Genomic DNA, 25,206 nt, shown 5'->3' on the forward strand with positions numbered 1-25,206 from the left:
ATAATAAGCTATAACTTAGCAAAAAATAGTTTTGAATCAATGATATTTCACTTATCAAGTTTTATTTTAAGAGGAAATGGGAAGAAATTTTTTTAAACGGGCGGTGCCACGTGTTATGTAGAAAAGTAATTTATCTGAAAGGAAATGTACAATTGAAGCTCACGCTGAGTATATAATGCTCCGTTACACCTGAACTTAAACACCTTTACTTGTTGATTCTGCGTCACAACGTCAGCCCAACTACCAAGTTTCATCGGTTTATCCGTCTTTGGTAATAAATTATCGCACTCTTTAGATATCGAAAAAGTGGGCGTGGTTATAGTCCGATTGCGTTCATTTTAAATAGCACTCTGAGATGAAAGTCCAGGAACTTACATACCAGATTTCATTAAGATACCTCAAAATTTACTCAATTTATCGTGTTTACGGACAGACGGACCGACGGACGGACGGACGGACATTGCTAAATGAATTTGTTTTTTCGCCCAGATCATTTTGATATATAGAAGTCTATATCTATCTCGATTAATTTATGCCGTTACGGGGTACCATTATGCGAACAAAATTAATATAATCTGCAAGCTCTGCTCATGCATTTTTTGGGCTTCATAAATATGAAAATCAATATTTCGTTCGAACTGTCAGTGTCGCTATTTTCTGGTCATTGGGCTCTACGCCGAGTTTCAGCAGCGCTCATTTTCCGATTTCTGGCCACTCGCCACACAGAATTGTGCCACTTTAACTATGACAAAATCAATAAAATACCAAGGTGACGTCATTTCACGAAGAGAGTCGCATTGCAATGCCGATAAGCTTCATTATTGGTCGTTTTACCGCGCATGGCTTAGATGTAATCGATGTAAGCTGCTTAACTTGGTGACACGGTTCGGACAAGTTCAGAGTCAGGGACAAATATGCTTGCATGCACATATATTATGATTATTGTTTTAGATTTTGTTTCTTCTTCTTCCTCCCTAACATATTGCGTATTTACCTTGCAGATTGCCGACAGGGAAGGTAACCTACGCCAACTTTCGGAGAGCACGCCTGACTTAAGCTCACGCACTATCGATGCGAATTTTAATGCTGAGAACCAAAGCACTTCTTCGGGAAGTTCTGTAGAGCCAAGAAGCGATTTCAGCTACACTGATATCGAACAATCTCCGAAAGTAAGTTTTTATGAGCGCACTTAATTGCTTTTACCAAGGGACCGTAAGAGTTATACATTTTATTATAAAAATCGCTTTTTGGTAAATATTATTTTTTTAGCTTTCGCTTGATAATTGCTCGTAACAGCAACTAGTCTTTAAACAAAGGTATTTACCAACGAATATGAAAAAAAAAGAAAAATAAAAAGTTTGATTTTCCGAGAAAAAAAACCAGGAAGCTCTAAAATAATAACTTGCAAAACGATTTTTATAATAAAACTGTTACCATCCCCGGCTGTTATCAAAGGTTTAAGCTTGCTCTAAATTGTGATTGGTTTTTGTTGCAGATCACGAAAACTTTAGTTGGGGGCCGCGAATCAGCCTTGAGCGATTATATTGCTGGTCATACGGTGCCATTACCTGATTTATCAGCAGCGGTCACTGAATCGGAAGAAGATGGTTAGTAATTAGTCCATACTTGAAATCTATTTTTATGTAAGATTTACTTTTATTCTATCCCTTTAGATCATATTTCAATGTCTTCAAGCACTCTCGCTGAAGGTACTTGGGAGGATAATTGGCTCTTTAAAAAGAAACGTTCGTCTTTAACCACCTCTATGACTGGCAGTGTGGGCATGTTGGTACCTGCACCAAAAGATGATGTACGAGCTCAAATTGGGGATAAGACCACAGATGAAATAAGTGATCTTTCCGAAATGGGCTCAGATACAGATGATTCTTCAATAAAAACGTATGGTGGGAATTTGGATCAGTTGAACGACCGCATATTGAGTAAACATTTGATTGGTGGTCAAAATACAAAAGTGGTGCTAGATGAGTTAATTGAAAGTACGAGTTTAGTTTCGAATACAACAAATGCGTCGAACGCACCCGAATTTCTCGAAACGAGAAATGAGCATGTTGTTGTTGGAGCTACACTGAATACTGAAGCTGTTAATTCAAGTGTGTTCAATCATACAGTTAAGGAAGCAGAGGTCAAACCAAGTCCAATATCAGGTAAGAGAAAATACCCAGTCCACATAAAATTAGATTGCAAGTTTGCAAAAAGCGTTCCTAACACATAAACATAATGGAAATTTCCTTCATTTAAATGCTTGTAAATATGTATTTAGGTACGATCGTACACATACCCCTCTCCCCAACAAATTGTAGTGCAAGTACATACAAACAATTAGGTAGATGACTGCTAAAAATCGTTTTGTGTTGTATAAAACCCAGACCCTTTCATGTATCAGCTGGTAAGATCATATCGCCTTTCATCCAGCCAGAGGTATCATCTCAAAGGATACTTTGTATGATCTCAGTTTGATATCGTATAGTTTGTCGTTTATTGCTTACAGCTCGTAATCAAGCAGACGATGATATTATAGAAGAAATTGCTTGTACTGGCTACAACATTGATGATATGTTTGATGACCTCCCAACCGAACGAAAAACAACAAATACAACTTGTCATGGACCATCGGTTATCGAAATTCTTGCAGCCATGGCACTGGGCCCGATGTTGGCTGTGCCAACTTCAGAACAATCTTCCATATTAACGTCTACCGCCTCACTGAAAGAATTGAGTGATATAGCTTTGGCTGAAATAAAAACATGTGGACCAGCAATAGGGCATTGCTCACTTGACATCATAGATGAAGAGGAGGAAACAAATATTTTGAATGCAACAGAATATGACGGGAGCGATAATTATTTTGCGAGTATGGTATCACCAGCTAAACAAATTTCATCCTCGGACCGAATGCAGTCTACGTATTTACTAGAAAATGCTATAGGGGCTGATCAAGACAACGATCCAAAAAAGGAAATTGAAGAAACTGAGCAGCAAGAAATTGAACGAACTGAGTCAGTCGCAGAAAATGAAACTCGAGAAATTCGCACCACTGCTATCAAGGAGACTATTCTTGAAATGAAAGGAGCAACAGAAGCAACTGTGGCAGCGGAATCTATGGAATCTTCGGAGCTAGCAAGAACAGAGCAAACGATAGAATCACTTGTGGCTGAAAAGCTCACCGAAGCATCTAATGATCTGGATTCTGAACTTAAAACTCCAAATGCAATACAAAAATTTGCTCCCGCACACAGCCAGCCAACAACATTGTTAACTAGTGAGATTGAGAGTTTATCGACTGATGGAATCCAATGGCAAAAGGAAATATTGATCAACGAAACTCAAAGTGAAGCAAACAATGAAGTAGTGACTAAAATTGAAAATAACCCAGAAGCTAAGGTAGTAGTGATTCCATCTCAAACTCCAGCCATGGGGGTTTATAAGGACACTTTGAATCAAATTTCAGATCAAATTCTTCCGACTTATTTGGACGAAAAGGCGTTAGATATTTCGCATTCATCCTCGGTAGAAAATACTACCAGCGAAACTGACAGCTATGTTAAATTGGATTTACCACAGCATGCTGAGAATGAACTTTATTTGGTAGAAATCGAAGCTCCAATCGAAATTATATCTAATGAAGTTCCTATTAAATTAGAAGCAGAAAAGGGTGTTGATGCTTCGTCTGAGGTATCAATAGAAACGTATTTCGGTGAATCTCAAAGCGAAAACGATTCCGTCAGATTGCAGCTGAGAGTAATTGAGTTAGAAAGAGCTGTTCGAACTGAAATCCTTGATGAGATTGTATCCGCAGAACCTTCAGTTAATATTGAGGCTCATCATCTACAGACTGTTGAACGCCAAGAAATTTCGCAGGAAAAGCTGGCTTTAGGAGAACCTCTTGCGCAATTATTTGTTGTCGAGACGCAAAACGAAATGGAATACGGTACATTGCAGCCTAATGTAATTGTGCTGGAAAGAATTGTAGAAACTGTAGTGCCAGCTGAGATGGAAAGTAAGGAAACTTTCGCGCATGTTGAATCGCCACCTCTGCAGGCAATAGAGATTCAGGAAATTTCGCAACATAAAGTAATTACACAGGAACAAGCGAATGGTGAACCACAATTATCAGCACTGAAGTTTACGGAAGAAACAGCTGAAGCAAATGCAGCCGAAGCAGCAGATTCAGGTGCTCTCATGAAATCTTACTCACTAAATTTGCCACTTGAAATGAATGAAAAACCTAGAGATATACAAAGTTTGGAGGAAGAGCTGAAGGTCCCTACTTTATTAGCCCTAACTCCTGCTCAGCGTTCCACTATTTCAGAAGAAATGCCATCTCCAACTGATCTATCAAAACAACAGAACGCAAAAGATAATAATGTCGCCACAGATGCTCAAGCATCGACGAACGAATTAGCGACAACAACTCAAATTGAAAAGAAAATGGATCCACCAAACTCCTTTGGCAGAGAAATTAGAGTATTGGTTGAATCTGCAGATAAACCAACAGTCAAAGGCATTTCGCTAGAAGGCGACCTGCAATTGCCACGTAATCTTGAAGAAGAGGCAGAAGCCATAAATATAACTGAATATGTAGATGCGAAAGATTCAGGAGTAACAGTGTCAGAACTTCCGCAAGCATTGAAAAAACCGGCTTTCAGTGAAACTGAACTAGCCCAGACCACAAATGTGGTACCTGCAGGAAAATCTTCCAAAGAAGGGCAACTGGCAGCACCTCCAAATGAACCATCAACAGAAGCAAAAGACGCGAAAACTCTGAGTAAAAGTGTTGAAGAAAAGCAATCAATAGCAACAATGGCTAATATGAAAGGCTGTGCTCAGACGGAACTACAAATATCTGAAGTTATTGCAACTGAAGGCACACAGGAAGCTCTTGAAAAATATCCTCTAAAAAAATACAACAACGAAGTTGAGCTTCCAACACCACAGACAATCAAGGAAGCACAGGCACTGGTATCGGCAGCTCCAATCGAATCTGAAGCAAGCGAAATTGCAGGTCCATCTCAGGCTGTAGAGGAGACCGCTGAAACTACTCCACAAATTGTTCAAACTAAAATAGATGAGAAAGGGATAGCTGTTAAGCCTCAAGCGTTAGAAAGTACTCTCAGTACAGAAGCTTTGGAGCAGACCTTCACAGATTTACCTCAAAATAGGAATAGCGCAATGTACGTTGATACCGTGTCCACCGAAGTACAACTCGAAGACAAAACCAGCTGTGATAGGACTGAAAGGTCAACAGATTTCAAAACTCAGATGCCAGTGGAAACACCTACTCCCAAATTTGAAACCGAAGGCAACTCATTTACCGAACAGCTTGCTAATAAGGAGCCAGCTTTAAAAAATGACATATATACTCCAACTGAAAATATAGCTAAAGAAGCTTTTAGTCCAGCTGAATCAAACATTTCAAAGGCTGCGGTTGACGCGAAAGAGTTAGATTTGAATCCTCAAGTTTCAAAAGAATGTTGTCCTATAAAAGAAGAAGCTTCACCTAAGAACGCTGAGGACCAAATCCAAACAAAACCAGATACTTTCAAAACTACTGAAATCGAACTTACAATAATAGATACAATTCAAGCTCCAGCTGCAGAAGAAGTTTCCGCACAAGGCGAAGCACATATATCAATGGCATCTGTAAATGATTCTAAATCGCAGACTCCAGCTAAAGAATCTCTCACCGAACTACAAAACCAATATGAGCTCACCAGCATACCTCGATCGCCTGTCGACTCAGAATTTATGAAATCTTTGGGACCGGCCATTAGGGCAAAGCTTGACAAATATACAAACGTGACAGAGCTAGGTAATGAAATTGCAAAAGATGAACCTCAAATATTACAGAGCACTCTAAGCCCTGAGAAACCAGAAAATGCTATGAGAAATGATGCTGAAACCTCGAAGCCAAAATCGATAACCAAATCTCTAAAAGAATTTAATGCAGCAACGCCAATGTCTTTAGAAATTAGTCCCCAGCTCCCTCAGATTACAGCAGTCGTGGCGGCAAATATTGAAATAGCAACACCAACTGCCGAGCCTAATACTAGAACCACAGAAGTGTTCGTGGTTGGAACTTCCATTTCAACAGAAACTGCAGTTGGAGAAGTTATATCACAAGAGGTAATTGGAACCCAAGATATCGACCCCATGAGCAAATCTGCGGCCCATATAACGCAGCCATCAATAGAAGAAAGTTCAAATATAATCAAAACCCAAGCTCTGTTTGAAGCAGCGCGGTGTGCAATTCCAATTAGATCAAAACTACATACATCTCACCCTGTTGAATATGAGTTTGCTCCAGTGAGTGAAAGATCAGAAACTAAGCAAAAAGTTGATGAAGCTCTTCCTCCCTCCAACGATTTTAAAGATGAACAAAACACGTCACTGTTTGTTGGGCAAGAGCGAGTTGCTGTTGAAGCTCGAGGGTCTACTGAAGAATTAATTAGAAAGGCCTTTGTGGATATTGAAGTGTCGAAATATTTTGCTAAGGAAGAGCTTATCGTCGAAACTGAAAGAGAACTTCATTCTTGCAGACCACAACTTGAAAATATTGTTGAAACACTAGTTCTGAGCTCAATAAAAATGAACGAAGCCCCCGAAGAGATTAAGCCTGCAGATGCGGAGAATCCAAGCGATGCTGAAAACCCTATAGAAGATGGCACTGAATTTGTTGAAGAACAAGACGAGATAAAGCTAAAGGCAACACAGCTTGCTGAAAGTGAACCACCTATAACAGAGAAAGCTTCTCCGAAAACTTTATCGCAAAGTCCACTGCCTGCAGCTGTAGGTAAAATGGAAGATACTCTTATTCAAATATCAGCTGAAGCACCGATTGCAAAAATAGAAAACGCACTTCTTCCAGGAATACTAGACCTTAAAAGCACAGGGTCGGAGCAAGCAGCACCTAATAAAGCAAATTCGGAAGACGCCTTGCCAAACAAAACAAAATATACGGCTACTTCAAAAAAAGCTGGGCCCAGTTCAGTGGGGCTTTTGATAGGACAAAAGGAGAACGCAGACATAACACAAAACCTAGCTGAAACGCGATCCACGGTAGCTGAAAACGAACAAGAACCTACAAGAACGTTCATCCTGTCTTTAACACTAGCTTCACAATCTTTCAGTAAAGAAACTGAAACACAGGGTGAAAAAATATCTGAGGAAACATCCTCGAAAGTTGAGCCAAGAATAAAAGATTCAGAGGGCAAAGAGGTAGTCGATTTTAGCAATTCAACTTCAACAAGCACCTATCTTGATATATCTGCACCCAAAACTGAAGAAGCTACATTGAGGGAAACTCAGGCACCCTTTGTAGAAGTTGTTAACGAAGTTACGACTCATGCAAGACAGCAAAAACTAAAGACTACAGAAGAACGTATTGTTACAACAAATATAACCCAAAAGGCAAGTGTAACCACCAACATCGAACATGACACCGATATAGTAAAACTCTCAAGCAAAGTATCCAGTGATTCTCAACCTAAAATACTTGGTATCGAAAACGAAAAAACAGATAAAACTCAGATTTTGATGAAAGGCGGTAAGAAAGATCTTGCTGATACACTAAACTTAGATACTGATCCCCAAGTGATACCTAATCAAGCCAATGTAGACAGTCAAGATCTTATTCAAGCACGCATTGGAGAGGATACCTCGGCGATTGTATCAAATTTGGCTCAGGCAACTTTAAACCAAAGTAAAAGTGAGGTTATAATTAAAAATCCAACATGCAAAGTGCCAGACAGAATCGACCCGCAAGTAGCGCAGACTGTAAAAAACGTAAAAATGGTAGATGACCAACTTCAAACACAGACTGAGAGGTCTATCGATGCATTTCACAAAGAAATAGTTGTTGAAAGTGGTGTTCTCTGCGCCGTAGTAATCGAAGAAACTGATCCGCAAATTTCAACACAAAACCCGCACGCTGCAGCTGAATTGAAAGTGGGAGATATTGCAATCCAAGCATCAGCTGGCGCACCTGGTGGGGATGAAGCTTTCGAAGAGCGAAGCGAATCCAAAATAAAGCTTCTACAACCTACTAAAGCTGAGAACCTAGTTTCTGCTGAAGCAAAAGTGCCTACAGGAGATACTCTCCAAGAGTCAGCACAAAATTCACTAACCGCAGAACATGCCAAAGTGGACGATACTACAATCGACACGTCTGACGGAAAGCCTATTAACGATACTCAATTTGAGCTTTCTGCAAATACTGCAGAGCTTTTGGACACAGAGAATGCGACGGTAATAGAAAATCGAGTTTCCCTTACAGCACCACCTAAAGAAACCTCACAAGAAATCTCACCAAAATTAATCCAAATTACGGAAGTGCCAAAGGAATCGGATCTACATTATACATCGGAGCCTTCCCTAGGACACAAATCAAAAGAAAATGAAAATAATGAAGATTCGAACGAGGCAATACCAGTTCTTCCCCAATCTTCCAGTAGTGAGCGTCCAACAGCGATTGAGGAAAAAGTAACAGAAGCCACTGAAGTTACAAACTCACACATTTTACATCCCAACGAAAATGTAGATGAGACTCAGACCAAAACCTTAATTGAGGAAATCTTCGTGCAAGCAGAATCAACAATGCGGAAGTCTGCCGTAAATAGAGACCCTCAAAACAAATATGAACACACAATGAATGTAGAAATTGATGCTACGAAACCACAAAGTGAAGTCGAATCAAGTACCCGGAATCCTATTGAAACTGACCTAGAAACAGAGGTCGAATCAGTAGTTCTTTTTCAAGAACTAGCCAGAGAGACTACAACACTAACTCCTACACAGAGTCTACAAACCGAGGTAGTTGGAAAAGTGATAGAGTCCGTTCTCGAAACTCCAGAGCTACCACTTCCAAAAGCACCACAAGATCAAATAGCAAATGAAACTGCGTCCAGTACAGATAAACCTGCACACCATAGCACAAAAGTCGTAAACGAAGAAAACCCTAACATATCCAAGCTTACAGAAACAGAAGTTTCAAAAAGGACTGAAGACGTCGAAGAAGGTCCCAAGAAATCCAGTTCTCTGAGCGAAACAGAGGAGCCCACTAACAAAACAAGCCAAGAAACTATTACGCAGCCTGAACCGAAAGAAATACAGACTTTAAACTACGGAGAAGTAGTAAGGAACACATCGGAAAACTTAGCGGATGAGGGTTTCATCCGAACGGTTGTTGAAACTAAAGATACGCTGGAAGAAGGATTCATGGACCTTGCCTCAATAACTTCATTACAAGGTGCGGAAAAGAAGAAAGAGGAACCAAATATATCCGAGCTGTCAAAACATAGAAAATCGAATATGATTGAGAAGGAAGCTCTGACTGAAATACCGAACAATGACCTTCAATGTAAAGCCAAACAGGACAAACTTCAACCTATTCGACCTGACTTCGCAACAGTACAACAGGAAGAATCTTCAGAGTCGCCTTTGCCAGATAGGACGCAGATGCCAATGCTTTATGAGAATGAAACTGAAGAGCGCAACGAAAAAATAGTTTACAGAATACACACTGAACTGATAACAGAAAATACTACAAAAGACGAAGCCGCGAAAATTGCCAGTCAAACAGCAACTGAATCAGAACGCCCCCATAATTCTGAAAAAGAAGCGAGGCCTGACGTTCAAGCTTTTGTATCCCGAATTGATAAGAAAACTCACGCAAAAACTGAAACGGAAACCTTTCAAAGTACAGAGGTCGAAAGGAAATTAGATCTCAGTACTCAAAAGATTCCAGAAGCCTCCACTACTAGATGGCCAAATAAAATTCCTGAGGAAGCTCTAAGATCGGATGAAATTATCGTTGAAGCTCAATACCTCTCTCAAGGGAAGCCACACAAAGAAAGGCAAGTTCTGACCGAAGCAGTACCTGAACATACAGAAACTCAACAGGATGCTGAATCGCATATGACAAACGGTGCAAAAGTGAAAATAGTATTGGCAGTAATGAAGGAAGCTGAACCACCATACGAAGCAACAGCTGTGCAGCTTCGAAATTCCGCAATAAATGAAGAATCGATAGGTGAAAACTTGGATCAGGATAGAAAAGAACAGCTAGTTCAAACAAACCCAGCGATGAAGGAAGTAACCCTGCAAAAAGCACCCACTAAACAGATCGAAAAAATCATGGACGACCAACCGCAAACGCCGACTGAGAGGCTTATCGATCAAACTCAAATCGAGGTCAAATCAGACAATCTGCAGTGTGCTGAAACTGGCCAAGATATATTAGTTGACACTAGTGTCATCTCCGTCAAAGTAATCGAAGAAGCTCCTCCTCAAATTTTGTCACAAGACCCACATGTGGAAGCATCCTATAGGGAAGATTTGAAAGACGCCTTTCCGATCGTAGAACAAGATGAGGACATTTCAAAAAGGTATAAACCCCAAAACGTGGAGATTTCGCAAGAAATAAAGGCAGATACAAAAGAACCAAGTAATCTGGGTAAAGCGCCACTAACGGAAATTCAAGTTGAAACAATGGAAAACCCATTCCAAAACGTTGCAACTGATATTTGTATCTCAGAAACTCAAACCCATGCTAAACTTCATTTAAAGCAGACACCAACGGCTGTTGAAACGCTCGTATTGTCTCAATCTCCAGAAGAGGATGCTAAACCCGACGTCCAACTAGATACGCCTCAAACTGAAGACTTGGGCGCGAGTCAAATACAAATAACGATAGAAGCAATATCAGAAAATCACCCAACTCCATCTGAAACTATTACGTCAGAAAATGTGTATTCCTCTGAAACTGAAAATGAAGCTGAGCCGCAAATAACACAGACGCCAATGACGGTTGAACCACAGGAATTTTCTCAATCTCCCGAAGGGGATACTAAGCCCCACGTTCAACCAGATATGCTTCCAACTGAAGACCTCGTCCCGAGTGGAAGACAAACCACGAACAAAGCATTATCAGCAGAGCCTGTTACACCATCTGAAACTCTTACGTCAAAAGATGTGTGTAGCTCCGAAACTGAAAACGAAGCTGAGCCGCAAATACCACAGGCGCCCATAGCGGTCAAAACGCAGGAATTGCCTCGATCTCCAGGAGAAGATGCTAAGCCCAACGTTCAACCGGATACGCCTCAAACTGTAGACCTTGTCCCAAGTGAAATTCAAATCACGAACGAATCAATATCAGCAGAAGGGGATGTTAAGCCCCGCTTTCAACCAGATACACTTCAAACTGAAGACCTCGTCCCGAGTGACACACCATCTGAAATTCTTACGTCAAAAGATGTGTGTAGCTCCGAAGCTGAAAACGAAGCTGATCCGCAAATAACACAGGCGCCAATGGCGGTCGAAACCCAGGAATTGTATCAATCTCCAGAAGGTGCTGCTAAACCCCACGTTCAGCCGGATACCCTTCAAACTGAAGCTCTCGTCCCGAGTAAAATTCAACTCACGAACGAAGCTATATCAGCAGATCTTCCCACGCCATTTGAAACTCTTACGTCAAAAGATGTGTGTAGCTCCGAAACTCAAAACGAAGCTGAACCGCAAATAACACAGGCGTCAATGGCGGTCGAAACGCACGAATTGTCTCAATCTCCAGTAAAGGATGCTAAACCCAACGCTAAAGACCTCATCCCGAAGGAAATACAAATCACGCAAAAAGAAATATCAGCAGATCTGTCCACGCCATCTGAAACTCTTATGTCAAAAGATGCGTGTAGCTCCGAAACTCAACACGAAGCTGAGCCGCCAATACCGCAGGTGCCAATGGCGGTCGAAACACAGGAATTGTCTCAATCTCCAGTAAAGGATGCTAAACACGACGCTAAAAGCCTCATCCCGAAGGAAATACAAATCACGAAAGAAGAAATACCAGCAGATCTGCCTAAGCCCCACGTTCAACCAGATACTCCTCAAACTGAAGACATCGTCCCGAGTGAAATTCAAATCACGAACGAAGCTATATCAGTAGATTTTCTCACGCCATCTGAAACTCGTACGTCCAAAGATGTGTGTAGCTCCAAAACTGAAAACGACGCTGAGCTCCAAATAACACAGACGCCAATGGCGGTCGAAACACAGGAATTGTCTCAATCTTCAGAAGGGGATGCTAAGCCCCACGTTCAACCAGATACTCCTCAAACCGAAGACATCGTCCCGAGTGAAATTCAAATCACGAACGAAGCTATATCAGCAGATTTTCCCACGCCATCTGAAACTCTCAAGTCAAAAGATGTGTGTAGCTCCGAAATTGAAAACGAAGCTGAGCTGCAAATAACACAGACGCCAATGGCGGTCGCAACACAGAAATTGTCTCAATCTCCAGAAGGGGATGCTAAGCCCCACGTTCAACCAGATACTCCTCAAACTGAAGACATCGTCCCGAGTGAAATTCAAATCGCGAAGGAAGCTATATCAGCAGATCTTCCCACGCCATCTGAAACTCTTACGTCAAAATATGTGTGTAGCTCCGAAACTAAAAACGAAGCTGAGCCGCAAAAAACACAGACGCCAACGGCGGTCGAAACACAGGAATTGTATCAATCTCCAGAAGGGGATGCTAAGCCCCACGTTCAACCGGATATTCTTCAAACTGAAGACCTCGTCCAGAGTGAAATACAAACCACGAACAAAGCATTATCAGCAGAGCCTGTCACATCATCTGAAACTCTTACGTCAAAAAATGAGTGTAGCTCCGAAACTGAAAACGAAGTTGTACCGCAAATAACACAGACGCCAATGGCGGTCGAAACACAGGAATTGTATCAATCACCAGAAGGGGATGCTAAGCTCCACGTTCAACCGGATCCTCTTCAAACTGAAGCTCTTGTCCAGAGTGAAACTCAAATCACGAACGAAGCTATATCAGCAGATCTTCCCACGCCATCTGAAAGTGTTACGTCAAAAGATGTGTGTAGCTCCGAAACTGAAAACGAAGCTGAGCCGCCAATACCGCAGGAGTCAATGGCGGTCGAAACACAGGAATTGTCTCAATCTCCAGGAGTGAATGCTAAGCGCCACGTTCAACCGGATACTCTTCAAACTAAAGCCCTCGGCCCGAGTGAAATTCAAATCACGAACGAAGCTATATCAGCAGATCTTCCCACGCCATCTGAAACTCTTACGTCAAAAGATGTGTGTATCTCCGAAACTCAAAACGAAGCTGAACTTCAAATACCGCAGACGCCAATGGCGGTCGAAGCGCACGAATTGTCTCAATCTCCAGTAAAGGATGCTAAGCACGACGCTAAAAACCTCATCCCGAAGGAAATACAAATCACGAAAGAAGAAATACCAGTAGATCTCCCCACGCCATCTGAAACTCTTACGTCAAAAGATGCGTGTAGCTTCGAAACTCAACACGAAGCTGAGCTGCAAATACCGCAGGCGCTAATAGCGGTCGAAACACAGGAACTGTCTCAATCTCCAGGAGTGAATGCTAAGCGCCACGTTCAACCGGATACTCCTCAAACTGAAGCTCTCGTCCCGAGTGAAATTCAAATCACGAACGAAGCTATATCAGCAGATTTTCCCACGTCATCTGAAACTCGTACGTCAAAAGATGTGTGTAGCTCCGAAACTGAAAACGAAGCTGAGCTTCAAATAACACAGACGCCAATGGCGGTCGAAACACAGGAATTGTCTCAATCTGCAGAAGGGGGTACTAAGCCCCACGTTCAACCGTATACTCCTCAAACTGAAGCTCTCGTCCCGAGTGAAATTCAAGTCACAAACGAAGCTATATCAGCAGATTATCCCACGCCATCTGAAACTCTTAAGTTAAAAGATTTGTGTAGCTCCGAAATTGAAAACGAAGCTGAGCTGCAAATAACACAGACGCCAATGGCGGTCGCAACACAGGAATTGTCTCAATCTCCAGAAGGGGGTACTAAGCCCCACGATCAACCGGATACTCCTCAAACTGAAGCTCTCGTCCCGAGTGAAATTCAAATCACGAACGAAGCTATATCAGCAGATTTTCCCACGTCATCTGAAACTCGTACGTCAAAAGATGTGTGTAGCTCCGAAACTGAAAACGAAGCTGAGCTTCAAATAACACAGACGCCAATGGCGGTCGAAACACAGGAATTGTCTCAATCTGCAGAAGGGGGTACTAAGCCCCACGTTCAACCGTATACTCCTCAAACTGAAGCTCTCGTCCCGAGTGAAATTCAAGTCACAAACGAAGCTATATCAGCAGATTTTCCCACGCCATCTGAAACTCTTACGTCAAAAGATGTGTGTACCTCCGAAACTGAAAACGAAGCTGAGCTGCAAATAACACAGAAGCCAATGGCGGTCGCATTACAGGAATTGTCTCAATCTCCAGAAGGGGATGCTAAGCCCCACGTTCAACCGGATACTCTTCAAACTGAAGCTCTAGTCCCGAGTGAAACTCAAATCACGAAAGAAACTATATCGGCAGATCTTCCCACGCCATCTGAAACTCTTACGTCAAAAGATGTGTGTACCTCCGAAACTGAAAACGAAGCTGAGCTGCAAATAACACAGAAGCCAATGGCGGTCGCAAAACAGGAATTTTCTCAATCTGCAGAAGGGGGTTCTAAGCCCCACGTTCAACCGGATACTCCTCAAACTGAAGCTCTCGTCCCGAGTGAAATTCAAGTCACAAACGAAGCTATATCAGCAGATTTTCCCACGCCATCTGAAACTCTTACGTCAAAAGATGTGTGTACCTCCGAAACTGAAAACGAAGCTGAGCTGCAAATAACACAGAAGCCAATGGCGGTCGCATTACAGGAATTGTCTCAATCTCCAGAAGGGGATGCTAAGCCCCACGTTCAACCGGATACTCTTCAAACTGAAGCTCTAGTCCCGAGTGAAACTCAAATCACGAAAGAAACTATATCGGCAGATCTTCCCACGCCATCTGAAAGTGTTACGTCAAAAGATGTGTGTAGCTCCGAAACTGAAAACGAAGCTGAGCCGCAAATACCGCAGGAGTCAATGGCGGTCGAAACACAGGAATTGTCTCAATCTCCAGGAGTGAATGCTAAGCGCCACGTTCAACCGGATACTCTTCAAACTAAAGCTCTCGGCCCGAGTGAAATTCAAATCACGAACGAAGCTATATCAGCAGATCTTCCCACGCCATCTGAAACTCTTACGTCAAAAGATGTGTGTATCTCCGAAACTCAAAACGAAGCTGAACCGCAAATACCGCAGACGCCAACGGCGGTCGAAACGCACGAATTGGCTCAATCTCCAGTAAAGGATGCTAAACCCGACGCTAAAGACCTCATCCCGAAGGAAATACAAATCACGAAAGAAGAAATACCAGCAGATCTGCCCACGCCATCTGAAACTTTTACGTCAAACGATGCGTGTAGCTCCGAAACTCAACACGAAGCTGAGTCGCACATACCGCAGGTGCCAATGGCGGTCGAAACACAGGAATTGTCTCAATCTCCAGGAGTGAATGCTAAGCCCCATGTTCAACCGTATACTGTTCAAAGTGAAACTCTAGTCCCGAGTGAAGTTCATATCGCGAACGAAGCTATATCAGCAGAACCTCCCACGCCATCTGAAACTCTTACGTCAAAAGATGTGTGTAGCTCCGGAACTGAAAACGAAGCTGAGCCGCAAATAACACAGACGCCAATGGGGGTCGAAACACAGGACTTGTATCAATCTCCAGTAAAGGATGCTAAACCCGACGCTAAAGACCTCATCCCGAAGGAAATACAAATCACGCAAAAAGAAATATCGGCAGATCTGCCTACGCCATCTGAAATTCTTACGTCAAAACATGTGTGTAGCTCCGGAACTGAAAACGAAGCTGAGCCGCAAATAACACAGACGCCAATGGCTGTCGAAACACAGGAATTGTATCAATATCCAGAAGGGGATGCTAAGCCCCACGTTCAACCGTATACTGTTCAAAGTGAAGCTCTCGTCCCGAGTGAAGTTCATATCGCGAACGAAGCTATATCAGCAGATCTTCCCACGCCATCTGAAACTCTTACGTCAAAAGATGTGTGTAGCTCCGAAACTGAAAACGAAGCTGAGCCGCAAATACCGCAGGCGTCAATGGCGGTTGAAACACAGGAATTGTCTCAATCTCCAGGAGTGAATGCTAAGCCACACGTTCAACCGGATACTCTTCAAACTAAAGTTCTCGGCCCGAGTGAAATTCAAATCACGAACGAAGCTATATCAGCAGATCTTCCCACGCCATATAAACCTCTTACGTCAAAAGATGTGTGTATCTCCGAAACTCAAAACGAAGCTGAACCGCAAATACCGCAGACGCCAACGGCGGTCGAAACGCACGAATTGTCTCAATCTCCAGTAAAGGATGCTAAACCCAACGCTAAAGACCTCATCCCGAAGGAAATACAAATCACGCAAAAAGAAATATCAGCAGATCTGCCCACGCCATCTGAAACTCTTATGTCAAAAGATGCGTGTAGCTCCGAAACTCAACACGAAGCTGAGCCGCTAATACCGCAGGTGCCAATGGCGGTCGAAACACAGGAATTGTCTCAATCTCCAGTAAAGGATGCTAAACACGACGCTAAAAGCCTCATCCCGAAGGAAATACAAATCACGAAAGAAGAAATACCAGCAGATCTGCCTAAGCCCCACGTTCAACCAGATACTCCTCAAACTGAAGACATCGTCCCGAGTGAAATTCAAATAACGAACGAAGCTATATCAGTAGATTTTCTCACGCCATCTGAAACTCGTACGTCCAAAGATGTGTGTAGCTCCGAAACTGAAAACGAAGCTGAGCTCCAAATAACACAGACGCCAATGACGGTCGAAACACAGGAATTGTCTCAATCTTCAGAAGGGGATGCTAAGCCCCACGTTCAACCAGATACTCCTCAAACCGAAGACATCGTCCCGAGTGAAATTCAAATCACGAACGAAGCTATATCAGCAGATTTTCCCACGCCATCTGAAACTCTTAAGTCAAAAGATGTGTGTAACTCCGAAATTGAAAACGAAGCTGAGCTGCAAATAACACAGACGCCAATGGCGGTCGCAACACAGGAATTGTCTCAATCTCCAGAAGGGGGTACTAAGCTCCACGTTCAACCAGATACTCCTCAAACTGAAGCTCTCGTACCGAGTGAAATTCAAGTCACGAACGAAGCTATATCAGCAGATTTTCCCACGCCATCTGAAACTCTTACGTCAAAAGATGTGTGTACCTCTGAAACTGAAAACGAAGCTGAGCTGCAAATAACACAGAAGCCAATGGCGGTCGCAACACAGGAATTTTCTCAATCTGCAGAAGGGGGTACTAAGCCCCACGTTCAACCGGATACTCCTCAAACTGAAGCTCTCGTCCCGAGTGAAATTCAAGTCACGAACGAAGCTATATCAGCAGATTTTTCCACGCCATCTGAAACTCTTACGTCAAAAGATGTGTGTACCTCCGAAACTGAAAACGAAGTTGAGCTGAAAATAACACAGAAGCCAATGGCGGTCGCAACACAGGAATTGTCTCAATCTCCAGAAGGGGATGCTAAGCCCCACGTTCAACCGGATACTCTTCAAACTGAAGCTCTTGTCCCGAGTGAAACTCAAATCACGAAAGAAACTCTATCAGCAGATTTTCCCACGCCATCTGAAAGTGTTACGTCAAAAGATGTGTGTAGCTCCGAAACTGAAAACGAAGCTGAGCCGCAAATACCGCAGGAGTCAATGGCGGTCGAAACACAGGAATTGTCTCAATCTCCAGGAGTGAATGCTAAGCGCCACGTTCAACCGGATACTCTTCAAACTAAAGCTCTCGGCCCGAGTGAAATTCAAATCACGAACGAAGCTATATCAGCAGATCTTCCCACGCCATCTGAAACTCTTACGTCAAAAGATGTGTGTATCTCCGAAACTCAAAACGAAGCTCAACCGCAAATACCGCAGACGCCAATGGCGGTCGAAGCGCACGAATTGTCTCAATCTCCAGTAAAGGATGCTAAGTACGACGCTAAAAACCTCATCCCGAAGGAAATACAAATCACGAAAGAAGAAATACCAGCAGATCTGCCCACGCCATCTGAAACTCTTACGTCAAAAGATGCGTGTAGCTTCGAAACTCAACACGAAGCTGAGCTGCAAATACCGCAGGCGCCAATAGCGGTCGGAACACAGGAACTGTCTCAATATCCAGGAGTGAATGCTAAGCCCCACGTTCAACCGGATACTCCTCAAACTGAAGCTCTCGTCCCGAGTGAAATTCAAGTCACGAACGAAGCTATATCAGCAGATCTTTCCACTCCATCTGAAACTCTTACGTCAAAAGATGTGTGTAGCTGCGAATCTCAAAACGAAGCTGAGCGGCAAATACCGCAAGCGGCAATAGCGGTCAAGCCACAGGAATTGCCTCAATCTCCAGGAGTAGATGTTAAGCCCAACGTTCAACCGGATACTCTTCAAACTGTAGACCTTGTTCCCAGTGAAATTCAAATGACGAACGAAGCAATATCAGCATACCTTCCTATCCCATCTGAAACTCTTAGGTCAAAAGATGTGTGGATATCTGAAACTCAAAATGAAGTTGAACCGCAAATACCGCAGGCGCCAATGGCGATCGAAACACAGGAATTGTCTCAATCTTCAGGAGTGAATGTAAGGCCCGTCGTCCAACCAGATATGCCTCAAACTGAAGACCTAATCCCTAGTGAAACCCAAATCACGATTCCAGCTCTAGAAATAGAGGCTTTCATGGGAACGGAAACCGTTATGTCAAAATACGTGTGTCTCGCCGAGGAGGGTGAATTGAAAATTACGACAACTGAGGTCGAAACACAGGAATTGTCTCAAGCGGTAGCAGTGGATGCTAACGACGTCCAAACAGATTTTCCTAAAACTGAAGACCTCGTCCTGAGAGAAACACAAATCGCATTCGAGGCAATAGCAACAGATGCTCCCAGGCGATCTGAAACTCTAGCTTCAAAAGATGTGTGCACAACTGAAACTCAAAGCCAAACTCAACCTTACACCACAGCTTCAGCCGAAAGTCAAGTAGAACCTTCTCAAGCTGCTTTGGAGTCTACAAACATGAAAGGAGAATTTGTGGAAGCTTCAGCTATAAATGGCGTTCAGAATACGTTTTTACTGCCAGAGAAAGTACCAGAAGTTTCACCGTTGATGGCGAAATTGGAAGCAGATGAAATAGGCGAAGGAGATATGACACAAACTTTAACATCAGAGTCAGTGGAACCGGTTACTGTCGATAAATTGTTTCCTGTCTTAGAGGAAATTCAATCAAGTTCTGTTAAAATAGCTCTCCCTGATGAGAGGGATAGAACAGAGGACTGTGATGTAGAAAATCTAGGTGATTTCGAAAATCAAATATCGAATGCAAACGAAATTGTTAAAACTGCTGAAGTAACTACAGATAAAAGCTTAGACAAAATAGAAGCCGAAAATATTCCAACAACTGAAACGACGGATGAAACATTTTCATACGAAAAAGATTCTTCTGTTTCTAATAATACCTTGGATTCCAGCGGTATGGTCATTACTGATCCTTTAAGAAGCTTTATTAGACCTATTACAAAGCGACTTTGCAGACAATCGCACGTAGTCGACACAACATCGAGCGATGAAGAATGTTCACAGCGAAGTGTCTCTCAACTGACAACAATGTGCAAACATTTCATAAAAGACAAACGCCTCCTGGCTGCACTCGAAAAACAACGTCGTCAAACTGAGATCATGCAAAATTTTCTACGTTCCATTGATTATTTTGAAACTGAATTTGATTATGAATATCATTCAGAATGTTTATTGCCTGAGCAAAAGTTTATATTAAGCACACCGCCACCACCGCCCCCCATAAACGATAGTACAACAACTGAAACAATTGATTGTTATATTGCAAGAGCGCTCAGTGATTGTAAATTTAATTTTATTAATGATATTCTCTTCTCAGATCAACTGAGCACCGATTCAAATCATACTGATGAGAGTACACCAACAACCATCGAATCATTATTGGCAGAATATAATAATGAGCAAGATCGAATACAAACTAACAGTTTTGCAAATACATCAATTGATTTAACAAAATTCACAAATGGTTCATATTTAAGTCTAAGTCCATCAAATTCGTATAACACAGCTACTAACACCAATCAAGTTACATATTTTACTAATAACAACAACGCTAAGCATGAAAAAGATATTAACAGTGAAGATGATGATGATGATGTTGTCCTTTTAAGACATTTCCTGCCAGGTAACACAAAGTGAATTCCAAAATCGCTCGGTGTTGTGTTCTATTGTGTTTTGCTACGTTGTACTGTGTTGTTGTTTATTTTTTGTATATTTTTTATAAATCGCACATCTAGACCTAAAGTGAGCTAATAGAGCAATAGTTTTAGGGTGACGACAGAGTTTTTGCTATAAGATATGCTATGTTTCCAGTACCCTGACATCTTTTAGAATTTTCCGTAAGAAATAATTTTGATAGCTTTCTGCCTTTATATTAATGCAACGCTTCTGGCTTACACTCTGTCGCCAGCCTTAAGTGTTGAGTAATGCACGCTATAGAATTTTTAATCAATTTACAATTTGAGAATAATTTTCTGGAGGCGGTTTGATGCCAACTCTGGCTGAAAGACGAAGACTCTTGTGGAAAACCCTCTAAATCATTTTGTATTATGCGTTATACGTTTTTTGGGTTTACAGTAAAGTTTCACGATCAGTATTTTTTTTTCACGCCATCGCGGTCCCTTTTTTGGTAAGTACGAATAATACGGTACTTCGGTGGGCGCTAAAGGGTTAAGATGTTCTACAGAAATGCTCTCGGATTAAATCCTTGTACAAAGCATGTGGAAACAGGGGGAGAAAGTGGATATCAAATTTGCGCCTTTAAAAATACAGCATGTATTGTTATCATCCTTTTTTATCATTCTTGTATTGACCTATTGTTTCATACAAACGTTCATTGCTGATTAGATATCTAACAAAACAATAAACTAATATACCGGCAATGTCTTTTTGCGCAGAAATGTCGAATTAAATAAAGCTTGAAAAGCTGTTGCATACTTAAAGGCAGAAAATTGTCTTTCCTTTAATATTCTGTGGTCTTCCAGATTTTCTCTCGGCAGTGGTTTGGCGAAACTCTGTATGTATTTTTGCCATGAAAAGCGTCTTAGTGAAAATCCATTTACTGTTCGAAGTCGGTGTAAAACATGTATGTCATGTATGTATCCCGTCCCACCAATTTGTAGGGAAAATTAAAAAGAGCAGCGAATAAAATCTGCACTGGGAAAGCTGTTTAGCATTGGGATGTAGTTTAGGGTGGCCACAAGAAATCAATTTTACATTTTCCGCTGGGGCACCCCATAAAATATCCCAATAGATTAGAAAATGATACATACAAAGTTTCAGGGCAATCCGATAATGTTAACACGTGCCTCATTGAGGTGAAAGTTAGGAAAAACAGCGCTTTTTCGGAAAAAATTTTTGTGTTTCGTCAGTAAAAGTGAAACCATTTATGCCAGGAACTTGACTCGTAGACCATTCGATAGGTAATTTTATTTGTATTTGATTTTAATAATATTTTTATAAAACGGTTATTTTTAGCAGTATTTAGCATTTATCAGATCCGACAATAGTGGATATCCCTAATTTTGAATTTCCATGCAAACGTCTATGGACATTACAATATTCAATGGTATATGAGTCAAGTTCCTGGCATAAATGGTTTCACTTTTACTGACGAAACACAAAAAATGTTTTCCGAAAAATCGCTGTTTTTCCTAACTTTGACCTCAATGAGGCATTATGGGATTGGCCTGAAACTTTCCAATAATCATTTTCTGATCTATTGGCATATTTTAGAAGGGGCCACGAAAGAAATTAAAATTCACCATATACCTTGTAACCACCCTAATGTACAAATATGTATGTATATACCACAACTGCATATTTTGATCTGATATGTTGTATCTCAGCATATTCCAAAATCACCCAGACAAAACGTTTCTAATTTAAAATAGCGTATCAAAGAAATTTTACCAAAAATTACAAAATAATTTTCAGGTTTTGAGTCTGGGTATCGGTCTTTCATTCAGAGTTTGGATTACTGCTCACTCAAAATTGCAGTTCTATAGACTTAAGTAGCTTCACTTATTGGCGAAATACTAGTGAAGGATTTGGTTTTATTGTTGACGTTGCTTTGATCTAGGAGTGCGAGTTTTGGTTTGACCTTTTTATAACAAAAGTATGTATGTATATGTATTAGACTGGGTTGCTCCCTATGCGAAATAGGAAATTTGCCAAAAAAAAATCGCTCTACAATATATAGCCGTTATGTTGAAAATGTCTCTGAAAATATTTTTTTGTGATCCTTTTGATATCATTTTTTTTTTTGCAATTTGGTTCTGTGCCATCTGATTGATATGCCATGATTTTGGCCTTAAAAAACTTTATATATTTTTGTAATGTACTTTTTAGCTATAAAGCCAGGTTACAACAAAAAAGCATTTGTAAGCATTGAAAAAAACTCTGAGGCCCTCTCAACATTGGCTTTAAATTCAGAGGAGGTTCTATTATACGTGTTGTCTATCTAATTGTAAAACGCAAAAGACTTAAATTTTTTTGTGATATATTTTCTTTGCTGACCCACGATTGTGAAGTCTGTGTATATAACTGTAAATTTTATCTTTCAGGCTCTATTGCAGAGCGTGAACATAAAAAATGGAATAATGCTGTGGATATGCCAAATAATCCGTATGCACCAGAGGCGTTGAAACGTCGCATCAGTGGCAGTCCAGAGCGTTTCATAGATTTGCCAAATATTAACTTGAGTATGGAAAATCAGGTTATCTCGCTGATGGAAACTACAAAAACTGAAACCAACTCAGTGGATGAAATTGAATATGCCAGGTATATAAAATTGAAAAGATTCCACTTTCGCATATTTCATGCTATTCTTATTTGTTAGATATAGTCGCGACTACTACATCAACGATGACAAAACATCCAAAACCAGTCCAAAACACCAAAGTAACACAAAAGATTGTATTCGGTCCAGTGTAAGTGCGAGCACCGATGGAACAACAGATATCGCGATCAATGAGGTAAATTCCAATGGCAAAAATCCAAATGAAAATATTCCGCTTAATAATGAACGTAGCGATTGTCATTGGACCATTTCCACTCCAGTGTGTCGTAGCAGCTCACTGAAACTCATTAACCGCCGTTCACCGCCTAAATCATATTACAATTACAACACAAACTCAAACTCCCTCATAACCAAATTAAAAGATGAATTGCCGTCACGCCCCCTTACCTCTATATCTCACTATAACAACTCAAATTATCTATATGACATTGATACCCCTAAATATGCGAATCATCAACGACCGGCTAGTCTGTATGGCAACATCGGCAGCTTTGATATGTACAGTTATACAGTTGACAAAGACGATTGCAATGATTACGATGTACGCTCGCAACTTTCGTGGAGAAGTGCCAGTGCAGCTGCCAATTATCCAGCTACATTACCCAAACGTCGTGCACTCTCCTCGCTCAGTTTTCATAGTAGCGCTAGTGGGGCATCATCATTGAATTCGTCAGTGCCCAAAAAGCGTACACTACCAAACGCTAATATTTTGTCACAATTTGAAAAACAATTGCTGCACAAAGATCTGAAACGCAATAGTTTTCGTGCCATTTCGGCCACAACCAAAGATTTTGTCATGAACCCACTTTATGAACGCGAAAATGTTAATTTTAGTGACGTTGGCGACACTGGGACTATTAGACCCAATCTTTCAGCAAAGCGTATCAGCGATGAACAAATTGATTCCGGTGTCGATAGTTGTCCTAATGGTTTTAGTGAGGCCGATGTGAAAACGAGCAATACGAGTTTGCTTTTTTGATAAGAACGAGGCGTAAAAAAACACACTAAAAATAAATACAATTTAAAAATTAGGTGGCCAGCCAGATATGAGTAAACAAATTACGACTAGTCAATACTGCAACGCATTAATGTGTAAATTAATTTAAATGATATGGAAATTTATAGTTCGTAAATTCTAGGTTAGAATAGCCATGAATAGTTCAAAATGCAGGTTAGGTCAGTTTAAAAGGTCTTATCGCAATTCGATGACTTCGGGGTAGTTTTAAAATAGGATAAAATTTGTTTGAGCTGTAGCCTGATTCTGAAAGTTGCAAATCGATTTAAACCTCTAAATACATTTTGGTGAATTCTAGATTAAAATGAAAGAAAACGTTATAAGATATTGACAGTGGATTATGCTAAAACTGCTAAAAAGCTGAAAAGCTGAAATTAAATTTTTTTAACCAATTATACTATCCCTTTGCTTTATGGCTGCAAAGGTATGATGGGGTGTGGAAAAACCCTTTTGTTCTCTAATTGCAATGTCCTTTTGTTTATTTTCATGTTTTTTATTGCCACAAGAGTTGTGCGCTGAAAAGCTCAAGACACATGTTCTGTCAAATCCGGAGATAACTTGCACAATCTGGCAATTTCTGATTCTGTCGACAAACCTAATTTTTATTTCAGATTTTTATGCTTCACTTGCGCCCCCTGACGAACAGATAACGTCACAAAATTTAATCAACTCAAGGTTAGTTGCAGAATCGCATTTAAGCGAGTGCTGAGAACGCTGAGAGTTCATTTGCTTAAGCATTTAGACAATGGAATCTGGCTGCAGCACTAAATACAAACACAGCTAGTGAAGTAGTAACGGAGTTTATTAATTTGAGAAGTACACATCACAATTTCAATAAAAGCATGTGCAAGGGAAAAGTTCTTAAATTATCTTTTAGTTATATTCTAACAAACATAGATATTTGTACTTACAAAACAGTGCAGTTTATAGCCAATTCTATACATACATATGTACGTCTGTATGCTTTAACAATTGTGCCACTTTAGCTTAAAAACAAAAAAACAACAATTAAATAGCATTTTTACTTATAAATATTAAAACGCACAAAATCGCTAATCAATGCACAAAATTTTGCTAACCCCGCAAAAGAAAAATAATAATTGAATGCTGTAAATTATTGTTGAGCTGCTTTTTGTAAACAATTTTTAAATAAACAAAATGTTTTTTCCTTTGCTTTATATTTAATAGATGTTATGTTAGAAATTCCTTAACATTGATTTTATTGGGTTTTTTTTTTATTATTTAAAATATCCAAATTTTTAGTTTTAATTCCATTTTTTTCTCAAACGACAAATGAGAAAAAACATTTAAA

General features: G+C 40.9%; 1 protein-coding gene across 1 annotated transcript in view; it reads left to right on the plus strand.

The window, feature by feature from the left end:
• M7BP (Myosin-7a binding protein) overlaps nucleotides 1-24,763 on the plus strand; it is a 160,051-nt gene extending 135,288 nt beyond the window's left edge. The window contains exons 7-12 of the mRNA XM_067777248.1: nucleotides 1,002-1,169; nucleotides 1,496-1,607; nucleotides 1,674-2,165; nucleotides 2,510-19,474; nucleotides 22,644-22,860; nucleotides 22,919-24,763. Of these exons, the coding sequence (XP_067633349.1) occupies nucleotides 1,002-1,169; nucleotides 1,496-1,607; nucleotides 1,674-2,165; nucleotides 2,510-19,474; nucleotides 22,644-22,860; nucleotides 22,919-23,858 (18,894 nt within the window). The 3' untranslated portion in view covers nucleotides 23,859-24,763. The remainder of the gene's footprint in view (nucleotides 1-1,001; nucleotides 1,170-1,495; nucleotides 1,608-1,673; nucleotides 2,166-2,509; nucleotides 19,475-22,643; nucleotides 22,861-22,918) is intronic.
• Nucleotides 24,764-25,206: the final 443 nt, after the last annotated feature.

The sequence above is a fragment of the Eurosta solidaginis genome, chromosome 3 (genome assembly GCF_040869045.1).
Source record: "Eurosta solidaginis isolate ZX-2024a chromosome 3, ASM4086904v1, whole genome shotgun sequence".
In the NCBI taxonomy this organism is placed as follows: domain Eukaryota; kingdom Metazoa; phylum Arthropoda; class Insecta; order Diptera; family Tephritidae; genus Eurosta; species Eurosta solidaginis.